At 39.8% G+C, this 23,880-nt stretch overlaps 1 protein-coding gene across 1 annotated transcript in view; it reads left to right on the top strand.

Annotated features, from left to right (window-relative positions):
- Nucleotides 1–6,268: 6,268 nt before the first annotated feature.
- Nucleotides 6,269–23,880, top strand: part of LOC100738050 (uncharacterized) — a 29,517-nt gene continuing 11,905 nt past the window's right edge. Inside the window, 6 exon segments of the mRNA XM_005671004.4 lie at nt 6,269–6,370; nt 7,755–7,926; nt 9,266–9,376; nt 9,479–9,537; nt 20,266–20,392; nt 20,653–20,748. Of these exon segments, the coding sequence (XP_005671061.3) occupies nt 9,298–9,376; nt 9,479–9,537; nt 20,266–20,392; nt 20,653–20,748 (361 nt within the window). The 5' untranslated portion in view covers nt 6,269–6,370; nt 7,755–7,926; nt 9,266–9,297.

The following is a 23,880-nucleotide window of genomic DNA, read 5'->3' as shown; positions in this document are numbered from 1 at the left end:
CTGCCACCTCATGGGTCCTAGTCGGATTCGTTTCTGCTGCACCACGACAGGAACTCATTGTTGGACATTTTAAAATACACTCTGCTGATCTGTTGTGTTTACACTATTTACATTTAACTTAATCAATAATATGTTAGGGCTTAAGTATTTTTATAATTTTTGCTTTGATTTTAAAATTTAAGAAATACATTAGTACAAGGATAATTATATTTACGTGTCTTTTTACCTAATTCTGATGTTTTTCGGTCCTCTCTGCAGTTTCAGGCCTTTTGCTATAATTCTTTTCTGCTTATGTATCTTCCTTTAGTCATTGTTTTGGAGTAGGTTTGCTATTGACACATTCTACTAATTACACTTCATCTAACAATGTTTCAATTATCTCCCCTTACTTTATGAAATGTACATATTTCCTTCTGGCCTGCATAGTTTCAGATGGAACATTTCCTGTCATTTAAATTGCTATTTCCTTCAAATAATGTCTTCTCCCTGTCTGCCTTCAAGATTTTTTTCCTTTTTCTTCAGTTTTTAGAAGTTTTATTATGCTGTATCTTGTGTGGATTTATTTGGGCTTATTTTGTTTGGGATTTGCTCAGCTTCTTGTGTGTTTATGGTTTAAACTTTTTTTTTGGCCAAATTGAATTTGTGAAAGTTGCAGCCATTATTTTTCTTTTCTTTTCTTTTCTTTTCCTTTCTTTCCTTCTTTCTTTAATTCTTTCTTTGCCACACCTGAGGCAAATAGAGATTCCCAGGCTAGGGGTCGAATAGGATCTGTAGCATCCGACCTACACCACAGCCACAGCAATGTCAGATCTGAGCCGCATCTGCAAACTACACCACAGCTCGAGGCAATGCTGGATCCTTAACCCACTGAGCGAGGCCAGGGATGGAACCTGCATCTTCATGGATACTAGTCAGATTGGTTTCTGCTGTGCCACGATGGGAACTCCCATTATTCCTTCAAATACTTTTTCAGTTCCATTTTCTCCTCTCCTTCAGGGATATTAGCTCCTTTTTTTTTTTTTTTTTTTCTTTTGCTTTTTGCTTTTTTGCTTGCCGCCCCTGCAGCATATGGATGTTCTCAGGCTAGGGGTCCAATCGGAGCTGCAGCTGCAGGCCTGCATCACAGCCACAGGCATGCCAGAGCCAAGCCATGTCTGTGACCTACACCACTGTTCACAGCTCACTGCAATGCCAGATCCTTTAACCCACTGAGTGAAGCCAGGGATTGAACCCACATCCTCATGGATACTTTAATGGGAACTCCGATATTAGCCCTTTTATTGTTATCTCACAGGTCCCCAAGTTTCTATTCATTTTTTTAAAGTCAATTTTCTCTCTGTTCTTTGCATTGAGTGAGTTCTATTGATCTGCCCTCAAATTCATTGATCCTCTCCTCTTTCATTTCTACTCTACTATTGATCCCATCTAGCCATCAAAAAAAAAAAAAAAAAAAATCAGTTATCGTGGGAGTTCCTGTCCTGGCTCATCTGAAACAAATCTGACTAGTGTCCACGAGAACGCAGGTTTGATCCCCGACCTCACTCAGTGGGTTAAGGTTCCAGTGTTGCCGTGAACTGTGGTGTAGTTCGCAGACTCAGCTCGGATCTGGCATTGCTGTGGCCCCTAGCCTGGGAACTTCCATATGCCGCAAGCTTCCATATGTCTAAAAAGACAAAAACAAACAAACAAACAAACGAAATTCAGTTATTGGGTTTTTTTCAGTTCTCTGATTTCTGTTTTGTTTTCCTTCCTTCCTCGCTAACTTCTGCTTGCTTAGATTTTTCTATTTTTTCATTTGTTTCAGGCATATTTGTAAATTTGATGGTAGTTGTTTTAAAATCTCAGCCAGACTATTCCAACTCTAATTCATTTCAGTATTGGTATCTGTCTTTTTTACTCAAGTTGTTATTGTCCTAGATTTTGGTATGGTTAGTGATTTACCATTATATCTTGGAAATTTTGTATATTATATTTTAGGACTCTAGAACCTTGCTTAATTTTCTTATTTATTCATCTATTTTCTATTTTTCAGCTGCCCTCGTGGCATATGGAAGTTTCTGGGCCAGAGATCAAATCCAGGCCAGAGCTGCAATCTATTGCTGCAGCAATACCAGATCCTTAAGGCAGCCCTGGAATGAACTGTTGCCTCCAGAGAGACAAGCCACAGCAATGCCAGATTCAAGCTGCATCTACAACCTAAGCCACAGCTTATGACAATGCCCAATCCTTAACTCACTGAGCGAGGCCAGGGATCAAACACTCATCCTCACAGACACTGTATCAGGTTTTTAATGCACTGAGCCACAACGGGAACCCCTAATTTTCTTTTTTAAAAGGCAGTCCCCTTGTTTAGTTGTAGCATGAAAGGTGGTTGAGAGTATATGTTGGGCTTCTTGCTAGGCCTTACTGATACTACCCTGGAAAAAGTGGAGTTGCCTTGTTGTAGATGGGTGGGATACATGGTCAGCCCCTGCCTCAGTCTCATTGACATCTCCCTTGTAAAAGTGAGACATTGTTTCACACCATCTCATTGTCTCCAGTTGGGTATGTAAGTGTGGCTCTCTGGAGGACCTTGCTGACACCAGGGGAGCAAGGAATCTTGGTACTTGCCTTCTACTTGTAATTCTGCTTCTCTCATGTAGAGTTGTAGAGGCTCAGCTTCTGCTGTGCCACCTGACACTAAAGAGGGGGAGCTGAGTGTTGACTAGCTCTCCCTTGCACAACCTTGCTCTGCCTCATCATTGCCAGTGAGGGTAGAAGCTTAGCTGCTCGCTGGGCTCCCCTGACATTAGGTGGTTAAAGTAATCAAAATGTTGACCAGCTCAACCATATATTGCCTTATTTAATCTCATTGCTGCCGGGTAGCTAAGTAGGTTCAGCTACCCACTGGGCCTCATCTGCACCAAAGATGGCAAGTAGACTGCTGAGTTGTACTCTCATTGATGGCAGGTAGGGGTGGAGGCTTAGCTCACCACTGGACTCTTCTTCCACCATTACCTTGGTAGAGGAATCAAAACACCAGGTGAGAGATGAAAAAGAAGCTCTTGGCTCAGCCCCACTGACACTAATGTGGTAGGTTATAGGTTAATCAAAGCACCTTCTGCTTCTTGTTGATTGGGAATGGAAGATCAACTCCCTTCTTGTGTTGTCAACATCACCCAGCAGGGGAATTTGAAACACCGCCTTCTTCCACCAGGAAGGGAATGGGGGGTTACTGGTGGAATCAGAGCACCACCATCTGCTACAACACAGCAGGGGGTGGAAAATGGGTTCTGTTGGGCCACTCTTTCCTTTTTCTTTTGGAGAGGGAAAAGGCTTGTTTGTTGTTTGTTTTGTTTTTGGTCTGTTGTGGGCTTCTGCAGTACTCTGTCTGAGATATATAGGAGGTAATAAGAAAACCAAAAAAAATCACCACTATCGTTCTAGTGGTACTAGATGCCTTGGTAGGCCCATAGGCAGTCTGCCTTCTCTCCACCTTCCAGAATTTATCTGTGGTTGCTTTTTGTTATATGTCCAGGATATTTTTGTCACCAGAGAGAATAGTTATTAGGACTGGGATTACTCCACCTTGGCCAGAAGTCCTGCATGATTAAATTTTATATTGAATTTCAGCAATGTCAGCCTTAACAGCAACAAAGATAAGAACTTTTTTTGGGCTGCCATGAAAGTTGTCTGGTTTTCATACCATAATTTTTGCTGAGAAATGACAGGCTTGAGCTTGCCATTTTCTCTCTCTAAATGCTCACGGGCACTCAGAAGAATTTCTCCCCGTATAATCCTTATAGTCATCCTGACTACCATAATAGTCAAGTGCAGTAGCCTCCTGGGCCTGCAAGGCACGTTTCAGTTGGTGCTTCATAAATGATAACTTGTTCAGTTGTGATATCTCTGTATGTCATAGATTATAAACATCTCATTTACCACTGGCAAGGAGATCAGTATTGTACTCAAACTGAAAGGCACAGCCAAACCAATCCTAAAATTCCATCTTTACCTGGGTATCTACAGAGATCATTTCTGGTACCAATTCTGCATTGACCACAGCCAAATAATAGTAGTTAGCAATTTGAGCTTGGAAATTTTAATATAAAGAATTATTAATTATAACAGCTGATTGTGGTATTGAAGGATTGACTAGTAAGAAATTAGGTTACTTATTGAAGGATTGACTAGTTAGAAATTGTGTTAGTATATCCACATTACTACTTTTAATCACTATCTACTGTTCCATCTTATGCATTATCATAGTTTATTGTTAAGTTACTTTCAATTATTTGTTATCATGAACTAATTTGCTAAGTATTTGTGTTGGTAGCTCTTTCCCTCCCTCTAAATCAACATTGCCCTCCTGGAATAAATCCCACCAGGTCAGGGTGAATGATCCTATTATTATTATTTGTTTAATATGCTATTGCCTTGAGTTTGCTGGTATTTTATTGAGGATTTTTATATCTATAGTGATAAGGAATTTTCACCTGTAGTTTTTCTTTGTGATTCTTTTTTTTTTTTCTTTTAACAAGGGTAATGCTATCATTATAGAATGATATAAGAAGTGATCTTTCCTCTACTATTGTAGGGAAGAGTTTGGGAAATTCTTTGAATATTTTTAGAATTTACCAATTCTAGACCTTTCTTTGTTGGGGATAGGGGTTTGATTACTGATTCAATCTCATTACAGATATGTTCAGATTTTCTATTTCTTCTTGAGTCAGTTTTGGTAATTTGTGTGATTCTTGGAATTAACCTTGTTTTACAATTACCATTGGTGCATCTGTTTTCTAAATGACATGAGAAACAAAAAGAGGAGTTACTAACAAAAAACAATAATACTAGTTTTTATATTTACCTACATAGTTATCTTTACTGATATTTTTTATCTGTTACTGTCTAGTATCTTTCCTTTTCAGGCTAATGGACTCAGTTTAGAATTTCTTGTAGGTCAGGTCTACACTGACTTTGCTTGACCCAACTTTAATTAGGTTTCTCTACCCCTCACAAATCCCTGAACTTTGGCTGTCCCATGTCTGACCAAACACGCAAATACTAAATATCCACCTCCCCTTAACAGCTCATTCCAAAAAGTGTGAATCAGAGCCATACAAGTTTCCTGTCAGGCTACCCAATCACAGTGTTTGTTTACCTCCTGCACTCACCAGGCCAATTTCCTCTCAAGAGTTCCTGCTAACCCTTCTTACTCCTCCTTAGGCAAAAAAAGCCTTCTTCTATTTAATTTTGAGATGCTTTTATTTTTTAAAATTTTAAAATCTTTTTAGGGCCACACCCTAGCCTATGGAAGTACCCAGGCTAGGGGTCCAATTAGAGCTGCAGCAGCCAGTCTGCTCAGCAGCCACAGTAGCTAGGGATCCAAGCTGTGTCTGTCACCTGCACCACAGCTCAGGGCAATGCCAGATCCTTAATGCCCTGAGCAAGGCTAGGGATTGAACCTGCGTCCTCATGGATACTAGCCTTGTGTTCATTACCCCGAGCCACAACAGGAACTCCTTAAGATGCTTTTAGATTCTGAAATCAAGGCATTCTTTCTATTGCAATAGCCTTTTTTAAAGTATTTCTCATTATCTGAGGCTGGATTTATTTTTACTTGTTACCTGAAGCCCCAACTTGCTTGTATTTTTCACTTCTGAAATTAATGTTATTATTTATCACTTATGTTTCAATAGTACTTTATTGTTGGTATTTCCTACTATTTAATTCACTTAATTACTTAGTATTTAAAGTAACTTTCCTACTTATATTAATAACTCATATTGATTTTCAACTTTGCCTCCTTGAGTTTTAAAAGGCACACTGGGGGAGTTCCCTTTGTGGCACAGCGGAAATGAATGCGACTGGGAACCATGATGTTGCCGGTTCAATCCCTGGCCTTGCTCAGCGGTTAAGGATCCGGCGTTGCAGTGAGCTGTGGTGTAGGTCGCAGACGTGGCTTGGATCCTGCTTTGCTGCGGCTCTGGCATAGGCGGGCGGCTACAGCTCCGATTAGACCCCTAGCCTGGGACCCTCCATGAGCCGCTAAAAAGACAAAAACAAAACAAAAAAAGGCACCCTGCCCCTGAGACTATTTGTCTGAGGTACTAAAAAAAAAAAAAAAAAAAAAAAACCTCCGGACAGCGTACAGTAGAAGCGATACCCTTAGGCCACAATCTCTGAATTGCTAAAAAACGCTAACGTTTCCCAAATTTCCTCAAGGTCCTGGCGAGCAGGCTTCTGGGAAATGGAGTCTGGATGTTTGGGAGTCGCCGCGCGTGGTTATGGGAAATGATCTTCCGCTACTTCAGCGCCTGGGCGATATCGCTCAGGCTCTCCCTCTAGAAAGTCTTGGACCTGTTGTGGGAAGTTGTTCCAGAGCTACCAGGTCTGTACGCCGCTCAGGGAGCTGGTGCGGCCAGAGGGCGAGTGGTGGACGAGGCAGAACGGTTGAACGAGGGCTAAGGCGGCCCTGTGTGGCTTCAAGGAGCGGGTGGCGGGGGGGGGGGGGGGTGGCAGCGGCAGGGGTAACGGTGGTACCCGAAGGTGGGGAGGCAGTACCCGGGAACCTAAGAGGGCCGGTGGGGGTGGCCTCGGAGGAGTCTCTTGTCAGGGAAAGTCCCCGGCTTTGGGCGTGGGGACTCCGGACCTCCGGACCTCGGGGAGCATGCATTTTTCTCGTGTGTCCGCCCCCTCCACCACGAGGACGGCGTGGTCCTCGCGGCCAGCGGGAGTGGGGCACGTGCACACCCGTGATGGATGCTCCCTGCCCAGGAGAGGGGGTGGGGTTCCTGTGGTCTTTGATACAGGGCAGAACTGGGTATAAGAATTATCTGATAAAGGTTACCTGCTTGAAACCTCATCTCTTCATCTGTAAAACTCAGGTTTTTAACAACATATACCCTGTGAGGTTGTTCAAAGAATTAAATACTGTAGCACAGCGCCTGGCAGTAAATATTAGCAACTGTTGTTCATAGAAATACTCATTCTTTTTTTTTTTTTTTCGTCTTTTTGCTATTTTTGGGGGCCGCTCCCGCGGCATATGGAGGTTCCCAGGCTATAGGTCGAATCGGAGCTGTAGCCCCCGGTCTACGCCAGAGCCACAACAACTCGGGTTCCGAGCCGCGTCTGCAACCCACACCACAGCTCACGGCAACGTCGAATCCTTAACCCACTGAGCAAGGGCAGGGATCGAACCCTCATCTCATGGTTCCTAGTCGGATTCGTTAACCACTGCGCCAGGATGGGAACTCTGAAATACTCATTCTTCTTACTCGTTGGTTTGTGCTCATGAACTCTCACTTAGGTCATTATAACCCCCCACCCCCGCCCCCTTAACAAATAAGAAAATAGACTGAGAGGGCAGTTATATGTCTAGAGTCACAAAACTATTGGATGACAAACTGGAAGACAAATTCAGATTTTCTCCAGATGTCATGGTCCTTCTCATTTACTATCTTGGTTATAAAAGTCAGCGTCGCATCCTCTGGAGCACTTAGCAGAAATAATTTGACCTGTGAAGGAATAATGTGACCGATTGTATGTTACCATGTAGCAGCTCTGTTTCTGGGATTTCTAGATGTCTTCGGAATCCTTAGGCAGACAGCATAGTTGTTTCTGAGTTCTGTAACAGTCTAGCTTTATCTGTGTTCTTAGCATCCTTGGTTTGAGTTTGTTGAAGGTCTGACCTGAGATTTTGTGAAATAATGGGTACTCAGAATTGAACTGTGGGCCTGGGTGAAGGTTCCAATTAAAATGAATTTGTCCCGTAGGCTCATTTCTCACCTACCTTGGAATAAAACACCTCTTGTGAAGTAAGAAGGAGGATTTTCTAGGAACAGAATCCCACGTGTAAGAGAACCACTCCACCACTTGAATGAGTTTTTCAGCAGAAACAGTAGTTCCAGAGAGGAGCCGATCCCAGGTTACTGACACCTGCCCAGCGTGAGTGAGATTTGGATGATGTTGTCACATTCAGAAGCCATCACAGGCTACCTAGTGGAGGAAAGTCTAGACCAGATTTCAGGAGTGGGGAACTGGGCTGAGAGGAATGAAGGAAGCTTAGGCTAGCCAGGAGATATAATTTCATTGGAATGGTTTTGAGGACATGGTGTAGAGAAGGAACTTTATAACTAGGTTGGAATAAATTCTGTTTTACCAATCCTAGTTTAATCCTCTCTCTGTTTTTCACTCTCTTCTCAGATTCTGAGCTTCTCACACAGTGAATCTGGCATCTAAATATAGTGCTGATGATTTTTTCTCCCTCCCTCCCTTTCTTCCTCCCTCCTTCCTTCCCCTCTCTCCCTCCTTTCTCCCTCCCTCCCTTCCTCCCTTTCTTTCTTTCTTTTCTGCCACACCTGAGGCTTATGGAGGTTCCCTAGGCAGGGACCAAACCCAAGCCACAGCAGTGACACCGCCACTTCCTTAACCCTCTGACCACTGGGGAACTACTGATGATTTTCTTATATAGACAATAGGACAAGAGGTGTTTTCTATTTGTTAAAAGTTGGGAACAGTTGGCATTCCCTGGTGGTCTAATGGTTAAGGATCTGTCATTACTTCTGTGGCTATACCTCAGGTTCCATCCCTGGCCCTGGAACTTGAGCATGCCAAGGGCTCAGCAAAAAAAAAAAAAAAAAAAAAAAAAAAAGTTGGGAAAAATTGGTCCGGAGGGTATAAGTGAATTTCTGTGGTTTTGTGTTCTTCGCAGAGCCAAGAGTATGTGTTGTTTCCCAATACCCAGGCCAGTGGCTGACTGCATCATCATTGATAAAACACATTTCTTAAAGGGCAGTCTTTTGAGAATTTACATATACTATTTTTAAAAAAATTTTATCCATATTTAAAAATTTTTAAAGTTGAAGTATAGTTGATTTACAATGTTGCAGGTGTACTGCAGAGTGATGGATATATAGCTATATCTTTTTCAGCTTCTTTTCCATTATAGGTTGCTACAAGATATTGAATAGAGTTCCTTGTGCTATACAGTAGGTCTTTGTTGTTTGTCTATGCATATACTTAGAAAACACTTAAAAAGTAACTTCACCTTAAAGTGCCTCCTTCCCTTTTTTCATAGTTTTAGGTGAATTCTCTACCTCAAATAGTAAACAAGAAAATATACATGTACAACATTTGTTGTATAACTTTTGATGAAGGCTGACTGTTTTCATTTAGTGTATCATAATTTGACCATTTTTTGTAATTTTTTAATTTCTTTGAAATAGAGGTGCATATATTGTTAAAAAAAAGAAAATAATTACATTCACCCAATTAAAAATTGCAGATCCAAACTCTCCATGACTATATCACAGTTGCATGAAGACATGTGGGTATTTTTATCGTATATCTTTCCTGCCCCTTCTCCTGGAGGAAAAAGATATTCTTCCACAGAGAGGTGTGTTACTCAGATGAATTTGGTAGTTTTTTAAATAGGCAATTCCAAGAGTTGCAGGTAATCTGTATCTCTAATGACCTTACTCCTCTGTTTCTATCTCAGCTATACCTTCAGAGATTTCAGCATTTTTCCAAGACCAGCAAAATATGAAGAAATTCTATGTGAGTTGTTGAAGTCATTCTATACTTTGTTTTACAATGTCTTTTATTGAGGTTGATGACTCCTGTATTTCAGATGGAAAGTAGAAGTAGATAAAATGAACCTGAGGGAAACAGCATAACATAGTGGTTCTCAAACTTTAATGTGCATTAAAATCACCTGGAAAGCTTGTTCAACTTGGAATGGGGCTTGAGAATTTCAAACTCAAACAAGATTGCAGATGATGCTGATATTGAGGTTTATAGGTACTACAGGAATAGTAGATCTCTAGGGCAGAGTTGGCAGAGAGACACACAGATCATAAGAAGTTATGTGATTATCAGATTTGAGCTGAAAATACTTCTACCATTGTAGTCATGGCCAAAAAAAGGACTCTGTGTTACATAGCTTTCATTGATCATGTGATATGTGACTAAAGCTACCTTTTGGAACCTAAAGACTTTCTGGCATTGAAAGCTGAAAAAAACCCTTTTGTTTCTTTTCATGTAAATGATGAACAGCTTTCTGGTGGCAGTGATGAAATAAATGACTGCAGTTATTCTTCAGTGGAAGCAAAGGACAGTACCAAACAGAATCCAGTTAATGAGGTTTTCAGGAGACCATATTACTGATGCTCATGTAGACAGCTTTCCGATGGTCTTCTTGTATTTTTCCCCCAGATAAAACTAGCGTATCTACAGAGTAAATTGACCTCGTGTCCTTAAAATTCCAAAATTCTTATTCTTGCTCAATATGTAGAATGGTCAGTTAAGAGATGATTTTATGGCAGATGTTTCTGTACTTAAATTTCTTTCTTTCTTTTTTTTTTTTTTTTAAGTTTTAATTCTAGGGCCGCATCTGTGGCACATGGAGGTTCTCCCGCTAGTGGTCTAATCAGAACTATAGCCACTAGCCTACGCCAGAGCCACAGCAACGTGGCTTCCAAGCCGCATCTGCGACCCACACCACAGCCTACGGCAATGCCAGATCCCCAACCCATTGAGCCAGGCCAGAGATCAAACCCACAACCCCATGGTTCCTAGTCAGATTCGTTAAGCACTGAGCCACGATGGGAACTCCTGTACTTAAATTGCAATCTGCTTTATGCAGAATGGTTTCTTTCTCATCATTTGCTGGAATTTGGTCAATAAAAGTCATCAATAATATATATTTGTTCATTGTGGTTAAATACAGAGAAACATTAGACATTTTAAAGTGTACAATTTAGTGGCATTTAGTACATTCACAGTGTTGTGCAGCCATCATCACTATCTAGTTCCAGAACATTTCCATCATCCCAAAACCTAATACCCTTTAAAAATCATTCTCCATTCCCCTTTTACCCCAGTCCCTCATCTACTTTCTGACTTTTATGCCTCTTCTGGATATTTTATATAAATGTCATCATAAGATATGTGTTTTTTTGCATTTTTCAGTTAATACTGTTTTCAGGGTCTGCCCATATTGTAGCATGTATCAGACATCATTTCTTCCCCCACTCCACCTTTATTAATGTATAATTAACAAAATTGTAAGATATTTAAAGTATTTATCATGACAATTTGATATACATGTACATTGTAAAAGGATTCTTCCCATGTAGTAAATTAACATGTCAATCACCTCAGTTATTTAGCTTTATTGGGGGGTGGCAAGAACATTTACATTATCTTAGCAAATTTCAGTTATACATTATGGTGTTATCAATGTTAGTTATCATGTTATACATTAGATCCTCAGACCTTATTCATTTTATAGTGAAAGTTTGTACCCTTTTACCAAGATTTCATTTGTTTTTTACGGCTGAATCATATCCCATTGTATGGATGTGTACCGCATTTTATTTATACGTTTATCGATTGATGTTTGTGTTGTTTCCATGCTAACACTACTGTGCTGCTGTCAACATTTGTGGACATTTTTGTTTAAATATTTGTTTTCAGTGCTGGGTATTTACCTACAGGTTGAAATGCTGGGCCCTGTATTAATTATATTTAACTTAATGAGGACCCATCAAACTTTTTCACAATGGCTGCACATTCACCAGCGGTGTATCAGAGTTCCATTTTTTTCTCATTCTTCAGCAGTGTTTTTGTCTATTTTTTTTTATTATAGCCATCCTGGTGGGTGTGAAGTTGTATTTCATTGTGGTTTTGATTTGCTTTTCTCTAATGACAAATGAGCACCTTTTTGTGTGCTTGTTGAACATTTCTATATCTACTTTGCAGACATGTCTATTCATCTCCTTTGTCCATTTTAAAATTGGGTTATTTTAAGAGTATTTTGGGTACTAGGCTTTTATTAGATAGGTGATTTTCAAATATTTCCTCCCATCTTTGAATTGTATTTTCATTCTCTTGATAGTATATTCTTTGAATCAAAAACGATTTTAATTCTAATAAAATTTGATAAAAATTTGGCTTACCTGTTTTTCTTTTATTGTATATGCTTTCGATGTCTTATCTAAGAACTCATTGCCAGATCAAGATCATGAAGATTTACCATGTTTTCCTCTAAAATGCTTCAGTTTTAGCTCCTACATTTAGGTCTTTGATCTATTTTGAGTTAATTTTTTGCACGTATAACAGGAGGATAAGATCCAGTTTCATTTATTAGTATGTGGCTATCCAGTTATCCCAACACTATTTGTTGAAGGGACTTTTTTTTTCTTCTATTGAATATGCTTGGTACCCTTGTTGAGAATTAGTTGACCGGAGATGTATAGGTTTATTTCTAGACTCTCAGTTCTGTTCAGTCGACGTATATGTGTATCCTTACACCAGTTCCATACCATTTTGGTTCTCCAGTTTTGTGGCAAATTTTAAAGTCAGGACATGTGAGTCCTCCGATTTGTTATTTTTTGTCAAGATTGTTTTGACTATTTGAGGTTCCTTGCAATTCCGTATTAATTTAAAAATCATGTCCATGTCTGTAAAAAAGGCTTTTGGATTTTTCATCAAATCTGTGAAACGGGTAGGGGGAGGTATTCCGATCTTAACTACATTAAATATTCTATTCCATGAACAAGGAATGTCCTTCCATTTATTTAGATGTTAATCTCTTTCAGGAAAGTTTTATAGTTTTTAGTGTACAAGTCTTAGACCTCCTTGGTTAATTCTCTTCCTGACTATTCTTTTTGATGCTATTTTAAATAAAGCTGTTTTCTTAATTTACTTTTGGATTGTTCATTGTTAATGTATGGTAAAACAACTGAGTTTTTGCATGTTAATCTTGTATGCTACAATTTTATTGAATTTGTTTATTAGCTCTAATAGTTTTTTGGCAGATTCTTTATTTTTTTAATTACTTAATGAATTTTATTACATTTATAGATGTACAACAATCATCACAACCAAATTTTATAGCATTTCCATCCCAAACCCTCAGTGCCTCCCTCACCCCCCCAACATGTCTTGTTTGGAAACCGTAAGTTTTTCAAAGGCTGTGAGTCAGTGTCTGTTTTGCAAAGAAGTTCCCATTGTATCCTTTTTTTAGATTGCACATGTAAGTGTTAGTATTTGATGTTGGTGTCTCATTGACTGACTGACTTCACTTAGCATGATAATTTCTAGGTCCATCCATGTTGCTAAAAATGCTGTCATTTCCTTTTAATGGCTGAGCAATATTCCATTGTATATATGTACCACATTTTCTTTATCCACTCCTCTGTCAATTGACATTTAGGTTGTTTCCATGTCTTGCTATTGTATATAGTGCTGCAGTGAACATTGGAGTACATGTGTCTTTTGAGTCATGGTTTTCTCTGGATAGACACCCAGGAATGGGATTGCTGGATCAAATGGTAGTTCTATTTTTAGTTCTTTGAGGAATCTCCATACTGTTTTCCACAATGGTTGTACCAGTTTACATTCCCACTAACAGTGTCATAGGGTTCCTTTTTCTCCACATCCTCTCCAGCCCTTATTGTTTGTAGACTTTTGGATGATGGCCATTCTGGCTGGTGTAAGGTGTTTTTGATTTGCATTTCTCTAATAATGAGTGATGTTGAACATCTTTTCATGTGTTTCTCAGCCATCTGTATGTCTTCTTTGGAGAACTGTCTGTTTAGATCTTCTGCCCATTTTTTGATGGGGTTGTTCATTTTTTTGGTATTGAGCAGTAGCAGGTATTTATAAATTTTGGAGATTAATGGCTTGTCAGTTGCTTCATTTGCAAATATTTTCTCCCATTCTTTGGATTGTCTGGCAGATTCTTTAGAATTTTTGGTTTGTAAGATCCTTTCATCTGTAGATAGAATTTTATTTCACTCTACTTTGGATGCCTGATTGCTCTGGCTGGAACTTCTTTTACAGTGTTGAATAGAAGTGACCAAGGTGGATATTTGTCTTGTTCCTCCTCTTAGGGGGAAAGCTTTCAGTCTTTTACCATTAAATATGTTAGCTGTGGGTTTTTCATAAATGCCTTTTATTTTTCCTCTGTGGTTTCTTTACCTCTTTAAACTTATTTGAGGCAATCAATTTATAATCTTTGTCTAATATTTCCAAAGACTAGGCCTCCACAGGGAAAGTGTCTGAATTTTTTTTCTCTTGTGAATGGGCTCTACTTTCTCATTAAAATGCCTTATAATTTTTTGTGAAAACTGGCCATTTTGACTATTAATATGTAAGTCCAGAAATCAGACCTCCTCTCCAACCCCCACAATTGGTACTGTTGTGTGAGGAGTCGTTTTTTGCTTGTTTAGTGAATTTTAGTAAAGACTGTATTCTTTGTTGCATGTCATTACTGAAATCTCTATCCTTTTTTTTTTTTTTTTTTTTTTTTGTCTTTTTGCCTTTTCTTAGTCCACTCCCATGGCATATGGAGGTTCCCAGGCTAGGGGTCTAATCAGAGCTGTAACCACAGGCCAGAGCCAGAGCCACTGTAACACAGGATCCAAGCCGCGTCTGCAGCCTAGACCACAGCTCATGGCAACGCCGGATCCTTAACCCACTGGCAAGGCCAGGGCTTGAACCTGCAACCTCATGGTTCCTAGTCGGATTCGTTAACCACTGCGCCACGATGGGAACTCCTCTATCCCATTTGTGTAGTGCTCAACTAGTGATTTAAGAGTGACTTCCGGGAGTTCCCGTTGTGGCTCAGTGGTTAACAAATCTGACCAGGAGCCATGAGGTTTTGGGTTCCATCCCTGGCCTTGCTCAGTGGGTTAAGGATCCGGCATTGCTGTGAGCTGTGGTGTAGGTTGCAGATGTGGCTCGGATCTGGTGTTGCTGTGGCTGTGGTGTCGGCCAGCGGCTACAGCTCCAATTAGACCCCTAGCCTGGGAACCTCCGCATGCCATGGGTGTGGCCCTAGAAAAAGACAAAAAAAAAAAAAAAAAAGGAGTGGTTTCCTTAAATGCCTGGAGCCAACAAAACCAAAAATCTCCCCATCCTTTCTATGGGATGTGTGTGTATTAGGGAGCACTTTCAGCACCACACAAGGAAGTTCACAACTCTTCCCTCGCCCTCACTTTCTATTTGTGCAGAGCTTGATGGTCATCTAGAGGTGAGAACTTAGGACCTTGTCAGAATTTTTTTGAATATGTGCCTCATCCTAGATATGTATGTGTCTTCTAGATTTCCAGGAATATATGGAAACTTTTCAAAGCCCCAAAGCATTTCATGTGCCAGCTTTTCTTCACAGGCTTTTTTGAGTTATCTGTTGTTTGCTCCAGCAGACCTCTTTTGCCCTAGTGGCAGCAGCTGGTTCATTTGCCTGTAAATGTTTTCAGTAGATGTCTTTCACATAAGTCATTTCTCTACCGTGAGAGTTATGAGCATTTTGCTGTAGTCTTTTCAGGTCTCTACCAGACAGGTCAAAACAACCCCAGTTGTTTAAGAAACAGCTCCGTTTTGTTCTCTCTGGCACTAGGAATCTATACCGAGAATGTTGGATTACATCTTCAAGACCACCACTGAGCCATTATTAAGGGTTGTACTATCTCCTGAAAATTTATACATTGAAGTTTAAACCACGCCCCCATAACTCAGAATATGACTTTATTTGGAGAAAAGGTTTTTGTAGGCCTTTACAGAATTAATCAAGTTAAAGTGTGGTCATTAGAGTGGGCTCTGATCCAGTACTGGTTTCCTTATCAAAGGGAAATTTGGGAGTTCCCATCGTGGCATAGTGGTTAACGAATCCAACTAGGAACCATGAGGTTGAGGGTCCGATCCCTGGCCTTGCTCAGTGGGTTAAGGATCCGGCATTGCCGTGAGCTGTGGTGTGGGTCGTAGATGTGGCTCTGATCCTGCGTTGCTGTGGCTCTGGGTCTGGCCAGTGGCTATAGCTCCCATTAGACCCCTAGCCTGGGAACCTCCATGTGCTGTGGGAAGTGGCTCAAGAAAAGGCAAAAAGACCAAAAAAAAAAATATATAAATAAATAAATAAGTAAATAAATAAAAGGGAAATTTGGACACAGAGCTGCATACAGCCGGAAGACATTATGGAGACATGGGGAGAAGACCACCATCTGAAAGCCAAAGAGGAAGGCCTTGAATAGATTCTTATCTCACAGCTCTCAGAAGGAACTAACCTGCTAATACCTTAATCTTGGACTTCTAGCCTCTAGAACTGTGAGATGATAAATTTATGTTGTTCAAGCCACTCAGTCTGTATACTTCGTTATGGCAGCCATAGCAAATTAATGCAACCTGAGAAGGTGAAATGGACCAAGGGTAAGTTAAAACAACATAAGAGCTCTCCTACCAGGTTTTGGTTGCATTTTTCTTGATTAGTCATTTCTTGTAACTTTTGTCTATTTTCCAGAGTTCTGCTAAAGTTGATTCTTACAGTTTTTGCCAGGTTTTTGGGTGTTCCTATGGGTTGATGCAGCCCTAGCAGTTCCCTGCTCTGCTGTTTTTTCTAATTAAAGTCTTAACAATGATATTTTGCAGTTTTTGAGTTACTTGATCTCTCTGCAGCATATTACCCCACTGCCTGTGCTCTTCTGCAAAGCCTCTACTAGTGACTCCTGTGGTTCCATACAGCTCTCTTCCTACCCTTCTAGTGATGTTGCCTTCGTGGATTCTTTTTGACTCTTGGCAAATAGTATGTCTTGTATATTAGTTTCCTATTAAAGCTGTAACAAATTACCACAAATTGTGGTTTAAACTGACACAAATTTATCCTCTGTAATTTTGGAAGTCAGAAGTCTGAATTTAGTCTTACAAGGCTAAAATCAAGGTGATGACAGGACTGGTACCTTCTGGGCTCTGAGGAGAGAATCCATTTCCTTGCTTTTTTCAGCTCTTGTGGCACCTTCCTATATTTTCAAGGCATATCGCTTCAGTCTCTGCTCTGTCTCTACATTGCTTTCTCCTCTTCTGTAGTCAGATCTCTTTCTCTCACTCTGGCTTCTTATTTATTAGGGTGCTTGTCATTGTGGTTAGGGTTACCTGGATAATCCAGGATACCCTCTTTTCAGAATTCTTAGCTTAAAGTCTCTTTTGCCATATACAGTAATATTCACATGTTCCAGCGATTAGGACATGAATATATTTAGCCTGTCACACCTCGGTTTTCATTCTCGACTCATTGTTCATATACACATCCAATACATATGTTTGGACTTCTAATTCTCTTTGTATAAGTAGACAGAAATATGTGTATGTATCATGGAAGAGTTTATATTTTGTGTACTTCTTAAAATCATGTCAGTTATCTCATTTGATATATAGGTTACTGCAGTGCCTTTTAAAAAATTCAATATTGCACTTGAGATTGGTCCGAGTTGATTAATAGTTTATTCTTTTTAATGCCGTATATTTTATTATGAGACCACATTTTTGTTTTCTATTTCTTTACTGAAAGACGTGTTATTTTCCATTTTTCATTATAGTATATTAATACAAGCATACCTTGCTTTATTGTGCTTTGCTTTATTACACTTCACAGATGCTGCATTTTTTACATGTTGAAGGTTTGTGGCAATCCTGCATTGAGTCTATTGCCACTATTTTTCCCAAAGCGTTTGCTCCCTTCATGTCTCTGTGTCATATTTTGGTAATTTTAGCAATATTTCAGACTTTTCATTATTATTCTACTTGGGTGTTTTGTTTTTGTTTTTTAGGGCCTCCATACAAGCATATGGAGGTTCCCAGGCTAGTGGTTGAATCAGAACTTCAGCTTCGGCCCACATCGCAGCCACTGCAGTATGGGATCCAAGCTGCATCTGTGACCTACACCACAGCTCATGGCAATGCCAGATCCTTAACCCACTGAGCCGAGGCCAAGGATCGAACCCGCATCCTCATGGATACTAGTCAGATTTGTTTCTGCTGCTCCACAACAGGAACTCTCTATTTTTCTATTTGTTATGGTGATATGTGACCAGTGGTCTTTGATGTTACTATTGTAATTGTTTTGGGGGCATCACAAACCACACCCACATAAGACAGTGAACTTAAATGTCATGTGTGTTCTGACTGCTCCACTGACCAACTGTTCCCAGTCTTTTTCTCTCTCCTTGGGCCTCCATATTCCTTGAGACACAACAGTATTGAAATTAGACCAATTAATAACCCTGGAGTGGCCTCTAAGTGTTCAACTGAGAGTCTCATGTCTGTCACTTTAATCAAAAGCTAGAAATTATTAAACTTAGTGAGGAAAGCATGTTGAAAGCCTAGGCAGACCAAAAGCTAGGCCTCTCTCACCAGTCAAGTTGTGAATGCAAAGAAAAAGTTCTTGAAAGAAATTAAAAGTGCTATTCCAGTAAATGAACAAATGATAGGACACTGAAACAGCCTTGTCTCCAAACAACAGATTTGGAGAAAGTTTAGTGGTTTGGATAGAAGATGAAAGCAGATGTAACATTCCCTTAAACCAAAGCCTGATCCAAAGCAAGGCCCTCATTATCTTTTCTTCAATTCTATGAAGACTGAACAAGATGAGAAAAGCTGCAGAAGAAATGTTTGAAGTTAGCAGAGGATGATTCATGAGGTTTAAGGAAAGAAGCTATCTCTATAATGTCGCAGTGCACAGAGAAGCAGCAAGTACTGGTGTAGAAGCTGCAGCAAGTACTGGTGTAGAAGCTGCAGCAAGTTGTGCAGAAGATCTAGCTAACGTAATTAATGAAGGTGGCTACACTAAACCACAGATTTTTCAATGTAGACAAATAGCCTTAAATTGGAGAAAGATGCTATCTAGTAGGACTTGCATGGCTAAAGAGACGTCAACCCCTGGTTTCAGAGCTTCAAAGGACAGGCTGACTCACTTGTTAGGGACTGATGGAGCTGTTGACTGCATTAATTAGTCAACTCATTGTTAAAAAATTGAAGCTGAAACCCATTTATCATCCTTAAAGCCCCAGGACCCTTAAAAATTATGCTAAATCTATTCTGCCTGTGCTTTATAAATGGACCAACAAAGCCTGGTTAATGACACATCTGTTAGCAACATGGCTAAGCCCACTGTTGAGACCTACTGCTTAGGAAAAAGGTGCCTTTCAAAATATTACTGCTCATTGACAGTGCACCTGGTCACCCAAGTGTTCTGATGGAGATGTATATCAAGATTACTGTTGTTTTCATGCCTGCTAACACAACATCCATTCTGTATCACATGGATCAAGGAGTAATTTGAAGTCTTATTACCTAAGGCTATAGCTTCCGTAGATAGTGATTTCTCTGATAGATTTGGGCAAAGTAAATTAAAACCTGGAAAGGATTCACCATTCTAGAAGCCATTAGGAGTGTTTGTGTCATGGGAAGAAGTTGGCATGTGAATATTAACAGGAATTTGGAAGAAGTTATTTCAGTCCTCATGGATGAATTTCAGGAGTTTAAGATTTCAGTGGAGGAAGTAACTGCAGATGTGGTAGAAATAGCAAGAGAACTACAATAAAGTGGAGCCTGAGGATGTCACGGAATTATTCCAATTTCTTGATAAAACTTTAATGAATTAAGACTTGCTTCTTATAGATGAACGAAACAAGTGGTTTCTTGGCAATGGATTCTACTCTTGGTGAAGACTGAACGGGCTGTTCAGTTATGGGAAGAAAATATTCAGATGCTTTCCTACATTCTTTTTAATCTAAAAAAATAATGAAATTTTACATGTACATTGGCAATGTAAGTTCACAGTTTGTAAATTTAAAAAAATGTTTCCCAGATGGAAGAGTAACCCAATATTTTGGACACCCCTTTTCTACAGGAGTTATGTCCAAAATTATTCAAGACTTGTTTCCCCAAATACCTCTATTGTTCCTTATATTATCATAGTCCTAAATGGTACTCTCTTATGTGCTAATTTTTTTTCCTTTAACTACATATTTTAGGTGTATCCATGGTTATGCTGTTGCCCCAGGATCATCAATGTTGTTCTAACAACTCAGAATTTTACCTCAATAAATCCTACCCTAATAAGCAGGAATAGAACTTTTGTCCCCTTTGTGACACAAATTAGTTTTGTACATCTTTTCACTATAGTAACATTTTATTGTATTTATATGCTTGTTTGTTTTACAGATTAAGTGCTCCTTGATAACAGTAACATTACTTTATCTTCACATTCCTCCAGAGTAGGGGAGTTCTTTATGGCATACAGGCACATGGTAGGATTCCAATAATTTATCAGTAGTAGGGAATGTCTATTATGATTTCTCCCTCTCAAACCCAGTATAGTACAGAAGTGGATGCCCCCAAATGTATTTTGATGAACTCTGAATAGTGAACACAAAACTAGTCTAATGCAGCTTTTCCATGTCTTCCAATTCTGATTACTTAAATTTGAGCTCAAATGTGCTATTTCAGGGATCCTTATCATTTGAGGATGTGACTGTGGGCTTCACCCAGGAGGAGTGGCAGCAACTGGACCCTGTTCAGAGGACCCTGTATAGGGACGTGATGCTGGAGAACTATAGTCACCTCATCTCAGTGGGTAGGGATTGTTTTCTATGTAGACTCATGGTATGCACGTCCTTTCTTGGTGCTCATAGTTGTGGAAGCTCTTTTGAGTTTAATGATATTTAGGCCTGAGATTCAGGGTGATTAGCAGAAGGATTGTTGAGACACCAGGAAGAATAGATTTTTTTCCAATAAAAGATTGAAATTGGTCTCTGATGATTGATTTTCTGTTTTATTCAGAAGCTCTAAATCTCATGAGCCCAGCCCAATTCCCATGTCATTTCCCTTTCACAGGGTATTGCATCCCTAAACCAGAACTGATCTTCAGGTTGGAACAGGGAGAGCAACCATGGATATTAGAGGAAGAGTCCCCAAGCCAGAGCTACCCAGGTGAGTTAGGGTGTATTAATCAGAGGGACTTCTGTTTGATGATGACAGATATGAATACTTCTTATTCTTAAGTGTCGCTCATACGTTCATTTTTTCATTCAACAAATGTCAAGTACCTATGTGCATCACTCAGGTTTTAGGTGCTGGAAATACATCAGCAAACTCAATTATGTCCCTGACCTTATGGAGCTTACATTCTAATAGGGAGAGAAAGGTAAGAAATGAACAAAACCACATATATACACACGTAATATGCCAATAAATAGCAAGGAAATTAAAGAAGGTTAAGAGTGATGAAGTGTTATACCTTAGAAAGGAGGTCTGGAAGGCCTTTCTGATGATATCAGCTAGAGTAAAATGAGGGTGAGAACCATGAGAAGTCTGGATCGCAGAGGTAACATATGTCAGTTCAGGCAGGGATGTACTTGGTGTTTTGGAGGACACACAAACATGAGTGTGGATTGAGGGAAATGAGTGAGCAAAGAGTAGTAAGAGCTGGCATTGTAGAGGTAATGGGGACTCCAGTTATGTAGGGCCATTTAGGTCATGATAAGGACTTTGATTTTTTTTATCTTATTTTGAGTGTAGTTGACTTAAAATTGTATTAGTTTAAAGTGTACAGCAAAATGGTTCAATTATACATATATTTATTCTTTTTTCCCATATAGGTTATTACAAATTTTGGGGATTTCCCTGTGCTGTACAGTAGGCCCTTGTTAGTTATTTTATGTACAATACTGTATGAGGACTTCAGTTTTATTCTGAGTGAGATGAGAAGCCATTGGTGTGATTTTACCCAGTAAACAACAATGCCGATAGGTCTTTTAAATTGACCTCTCTGAGAGTTCCCGTCGTGGCACAGTGGTTAACGAATCTGACTAGGAACCATGAGGTTTTGGGTTCGATCCCCGGCCTTGCTCAGTGGGTTAAGGATCCGGCGTTGCCATGAGCAGTGGTGTAGGTCACAGACGTGGCTCAGATCCCATGTTTCTGTGGCTGTGGTGTGGGCCAGCAGCTGCAACTCTGATTTGACCCCTAGCCTGGGAACCTCCATATGCCGCAGGTGCAGCCCTAAAAAGACAAAATAAATAAATAAATAAATGTAGTAATTTAAAGCTGAAGGATTAGATAAGATCTCTCCTTAGGAGTAGGAATGCACAGATTCGAGAGGTCTGAAGTCTCTACCTTTCAGAAGCCATGAAAATGAGATGACTCAACAACAACAGCAGAAGAGAAGCAGTAGTTTGGAGATTGGGGGAAACAATGTAGTATCCTGTGTTAAGTGAAGACAGTGTTTAAAGGACAGCGTGAACTTCTTTGAAGAAGGGTATGTGAAGTAAATCATTTTCTTTATCCAAGCCTGCAGATCATCCAGAACATTGAGGTAAATGAGCAATACAAACTAGTTTGTAAAATTAGAGAATATCTAAAATTCCAAATCAGTACAAGTTTAAAAGCTGCAAAATCACTGAAAAAGTCAAGCAGGAATGTATGTATCATCAGATGGATAGAAAATAAAAGCATCTCTGATGCTCAGAGGAATTGACAAAGTATATCTCAGGGACAAAGTAAAGTATATATGCTGAGTTGTGAAACGTAAATCTTTAGATTAACCAGAATGCTGGGCACAGAATAGCTGCAGCTTCTTTGGCAAAAATTTGGTTCTGTAAAGTAGATATAGTAGGTTAAGTGTGAAAACAGACAAGCCATATTTTCCAGTAGCACTCTGTTTTTCTGACAATGTAAGAAAAGAGAGACTTTCCATTGTGAAAAACAAAAACCCTCACGGACCCCTACATGTGGGGAAACAAACTTACATGTTATTTTAGTGAATAATCCTAGAACAGAATTAAAAGCAGAAACTTACATGATAACATTAGGAGATATAGACCTCCTCCAAAAACGAGAAAATGGGGAGCAAGGCTGGTTGGGAGGAATGGAAAGTTCAAAGGAGCCATTACATGGTTAGCTACTGCTCTGTACCTCTGATTTCTCAGTCAGCAAGATATTTTCGTAGTCTTCATGTGAACCACTGTGTCCCCAAATAGCCTATCTGAAAGGTGGGAGGGAAATTGATGTATCTGCTGTCTTCTTGTTCTGCTCTCTCACTAGATAAGACTGGTCTGTAGAGTTTTAATTCCTTCTCGTTTCTGGATTGCATTAGATAGCCTCTATAGGTAGCTCTGGGGAAGCAAAGCCTTCATGGCTCTGGCTCAGCTCCTTGGGCATTGTAGTCTTTGTGAAATCAGCACAACACTTGGTGTTCTTCAGTTGGTAGCTGCAGTGGTGCAACCTCAGCTACCTGACTCCAGGCCATTGCTGAGGCCACTGTCGAGAAAGGAAGGCAGAAATGGTTTTATCTATAAACTGAGTCTGGTGCCTGTGCAAAACACGTGTCAGAAGGAATTATCCTATTAGCCTAAGACATGATTCTGTTCCTTCTCCCAAGTAAACCTCATGCAGTGAACTGTTTCTTTAAAGGCTCATGTTCTTTGTTTTTGTTTGTTTGGTTTTTGTTTTTGTCTTTTTGCCTTTTTTTTTTCTTAAGCTGCTCCCGCAGCATATGGAGGTTTCCAGGCTAGGGGTCTAATTGGAGCTACAGCTGCCAGCCTATGCCAGAGCCACAGCAACATGGGATCCGAGCCGTGTCTGTGACCCACACCACAACTCACAGCAACGCCTGATCCTTAACCCACTGAGCAAGGCCAGGGATCGGACCCTCAACCTCATGGTTCCTAGTCGGATTCCTTAACCACTGTGCCACAACAGGAACTCCAAGGCTCATGTTCTTTGAAGCTGACCAATCAAAATGCAGTCAGCACAAATGTATACAAAACAATCGCAAGAAAAAAAGGGATGAAAAAGATCAGAAAAAATGTAGGTGATTGAGTTGTTATCTGATCAGAATAAAGTTCATAAGTAATGGGACCAAATATTAAACCATGAATTTTGAAAAAGAGAATTGAATCAATTACTTCTGTGATAGAAGAATTCAAGGAAGATGTTAATAAAGTAGAAAATGAATTGTCAGTTGTCAAACTCAGAAAATGTTTGGAACAGAAAATAAAATCATAGTAAAGTAAACAAATTGAGGAAATCTTAAGGAAGAATAGGTACTGCTGAAATTATATT

Source organism: Sus scrofa, chromosome 14 (assembly GCF_054392235.1).
Source record: "Sus scrofa isolate SSC_HxYL_T2T_F1_AM1 chromosome 14, Sscrofa_HxYL_maternal_Yorkshire_Landrace_v2.0, whole genome shotgun sequence".
Classification (NCBI taxonomy): domain Eukaryota; kingdom Metazoa; phylum Chordata; class Mammalia; order Artiodactyla; family Suidae; genus Sus; species Sus scrofa.
This window is presented reverse-complemented; position numbering and strand designations above follow the sequence as displayed.